Raw genomic sequence first — 3,277 nt, forward strand, 5'->3', positions numbered from 1 at the left:
CAGCTATGCTAGGAGAGAAGAAAAAGCAGTATACATGTGTTCCTGAAGTAACTTCAGTTAGTTTTAAAAGTAAATATATTAAAATGTATTTAATAGTATGGAACAACTTAGTTATTCAACATGATTTATATCATTATCATTGTTCTATATTAGTGATAAACAATGCAAGTTTCCTTATTTTTCTTTCTCTTACAGTAATTCAAAGTTTTTTTCTAAAGTTGTAATTTTGTATGTTTTTCAAAGGCAGTAATGTGAATAACTGGTTTTTGACACGGCGTATATTTTTGGTGGATACCTTAAGTGGACGAGAAAATGACTTACAAAGCCAGCCAAAAGTAATCCGAATTGCTAGTAAAATAGCAATAAGGTAAGGTTATATAAAATTTGGATAAGATGCTACCCAGTTGTAAATTCCCAACTTCTAATTTGAATTTTCTTTGATCCAACATTTTGCTGTGAGAAAAAATATAACTGCACAAAAATAAGATGACCCAATGCCCTGCAACCATCAAAACCCCCACATATATGCTCAAAAGGGAGCTCTGTTGAATTTATTGGGAATTATTCTGCTCTTCCTACATAAAGTGTGATCATAGGTTGAAAATGGTCCATCCATACTGACGATAATATCCTCAGTTCAAACAAGTATTTTGCCTATACATACAACGTGAGTCTAAAGGAAATTTTCAGGAAGTTATTGCTATAAGTTTTACTCTTGAAGAGGGAACTTGCCACCATAAGCAATGAAATGGGAAGCATCTTTAAAAATGCTATGATTCATATTCGGACTACAAAGCAAAAACTAATTTCATATTTGACTTGCTACAGTAAAGCCATCAGTCACTGATAAAAGTAAGTGCTGTTGATGAGACATGGGACCAGTATATCGTCTTAATTTTGCAATCTGTACTTTGTAGAAGGATGAATACAGAGAATAAGTTTGTTTTAACCCCAAACAAACACACCATGGCCAGGAAGTTTAGCCAGGTAGATTGCAGTTTTGCTAACCCAGAACCAGAATATTTCAGTTCTTCTGAATTTCATCCAAGACAAAATCAAGGGGGTTTTATCAAATAAGTGGGACAAGGCCAATGTACCACATTCCTTTCTTCTGCCCTCTTCTGTGATCTATACCCCCTGCCACCTTTTCTTCCCAGTCTCTGCCTTTGCCTATCTTCCATTAACAATAATAATAATATTTTATTATAACAAATAAACATATTTAATCATAGTTCCATAACAAAAGTTCTGGGACTTAAAAAGAGTAATGATTATTTAAAAAAGAGATGCTAGGCGCATTACATTAAGTGAATAAGAAAGCGAGTTTAAACAAAATATAGAACTGGGTGCACAGTCTATAAAGACATTACATATTGCAGATAATAATATAATGATGATGATGATGATGATGATGATGATGATGATGTTGGAAGGGACCTTGGAGGTCATCTAGTTCAACCCCCTGCTCAGGCAGGAAACCCTATACCATTTCGGACAAATGGCTGTCCAGTTTCTTCTTAAAAACTTCCAGTGTTGGAGCATTCACCGCTTCAGGAGGCAGGTTGTTCCACTGATTAATTGTTCTAACTGTCAGGAAATTTCTCCTTAGTTCTAGGTTGCTTCTCTCCTTGATTAATTTCCATCCATTGCTTCTTGTCCTGCCTTCAGGTGCTTTAGAAAATAGCTTGACTCCCTCTTCTTTGTGGCAGCCCAAGATATTGGAACACTGCTATCATATCCCCCCTCGTCCTTCTCTTTGTTAAACTAGACATACCCAATTCCAGCAACCGTTCCTTAGTTGTTACCTTACTTCCAATGGTGCCAATTGCGATTTTCTATTTAATGCTCCATTGCATTCCTTTTTGTAGCATTCGTCTTGTGCGGAACACTCAAAGGGGAGCCATCTATCCACCTCTGATAACAGTTGCCTATAGTGATGTTCTCATCCAGAATCCCAATGCTGAGAATATAATGGTAAGCTCTTCTCTGTCTCTCAGCTACATTTAACAGTAGCTTAGCCAGGCAACCAAAACAGCGTAACCAAGTTATAGTCCTGCTGAATAATGAATAATCCCACTGATAAACTGGAAAGCCCTGAATTTTGATCATTATAAAGGTTTCACGGTTAACAAAAAAGTGCTTTACATATTTTTAAGTCAGAGCTTAGTAGCAAGAAATAAGCTCTTACCTGTTTAACCCAGTTTATTGAATCGGAATAGGACAATGAACTACAGGCACATAGCTGTGCCCACTTCACTATGCCCCCCCACCACAGCTAATTTATCACAGGCATGCCAGCCGAGGATAAATGCCCGTGATGGGTCAGTTGCAGCAGGAGGTACGCCGTGAAGCAGACATGGCCAGGCAGCCACGTTCAATTGTCCTAGACCCTTACTGAATGGCCATTAAAATGAATGATTACAAACTGGTTCATCCTCACAAAATCTCCATTCTGATTTATTTAAGCATTGATCAATTCCTTGGTTTCCTATTTTTCCCATAGTTGTACTTAATACCTAGCCGTCCATCTCACGAATATGACTGAGTGCCATATAAGAAAAGTATGCCCAATAGTCTGTGATAATATTTTATGCTTCAATTTTCCATTCCCAGATTACTTTTTTTTTTGTAGACAGGAGTTACTGAGTTAGCACTTCCTACATTTTATTCTGTATTATTTTTTAAACAATCTCTCAGTACCAGTTTTACATATAAAGCCATGCTGTTTTGAAAATTCTTACCAGTGATTGTTCAAATTTCTATATTGTAGCACTATTTTTCAGACACCGTCCACTTTATCTGTGGTGTTATGACATTCTTTTGCCAAAATCTAAAGACTAACTTAGCAAATAAATGAGAAGCCAATGATGTACATTTTATTTTAAGTAATTCTATTTTATGACCCATAAACTTATGTTGTGTGGATGGTGGTGGTCAAGTACAGGTGATTTAATTAGTAAAATTATTCTTTTGACATTCTAACAATTTCACTGTTTAGGTTTCCTTCTCAGTCGACTATGAAATGAATCAATCAGAGGCTCACATTCACACTGATGTAAGCATTCTCTTCCCACCAATTTTTAATTTCTTTGGAACTTGTCTGCTCATTTCCATAGGCAAAGCCATATGATTTGCTTACTTGTTCCTGCAGATAGCACTAGGTGTTCTGGGCGGCCTGGCAGTTCTATGGTCCCTTCTCAAGACTGCTGGCTGGAAAAGACGTATAGGAAGCCCCATGATTGATTTACAGGTATGAACCGTTATCTAATACTAGATA

At 36.7% G+C, this 3,277-nt stretch overlaps 1 protein-coding gene across 1 annotated transcript in view; it reads left to right on the plus strand.

Moving 5' to 3' along the window:
• Positions 1–243: 243 nt before the first annotated feature.
• The window catches only part of LOC107301041 (meckelin), a gene marked incomplete at both ends in the record, with an annotated part of 13,416 nt that continues 10,382 nt past the window's right edge, over positions 244–3,277 (plus strand). Inside the window, 4 exon segments of the mRNA XM_015830310.1 lie at positions 244–367; positions 1,869–1,974; positions 2,999–3,055; positions 3,152–3,250. Of these exon segments, the coding sequence (XP_015685796.1) occupies positions 244–367; positions 1,869–1,974; positions 2,999–3,055; positions 3,152–3,250 (386 nt within the window).

This window comes from Protobothrops mucrosquamatus, unplaced genomic scaffold (assembly GCF_001527695.2).
Source record: "Protobothrops mucrosquamatus isolate PMUCROS unplaced genomic scaffold, P.Mucros_1.0 scaffold9703, whole genome shotgun sequence".
Classification (NCBI taxonomy): Eukaryota; Metazoa; Chordata; class Lepidosauria; order Squamata; family Viperidae; genus Protobothrops; species Protobothrops mucrosquamatus.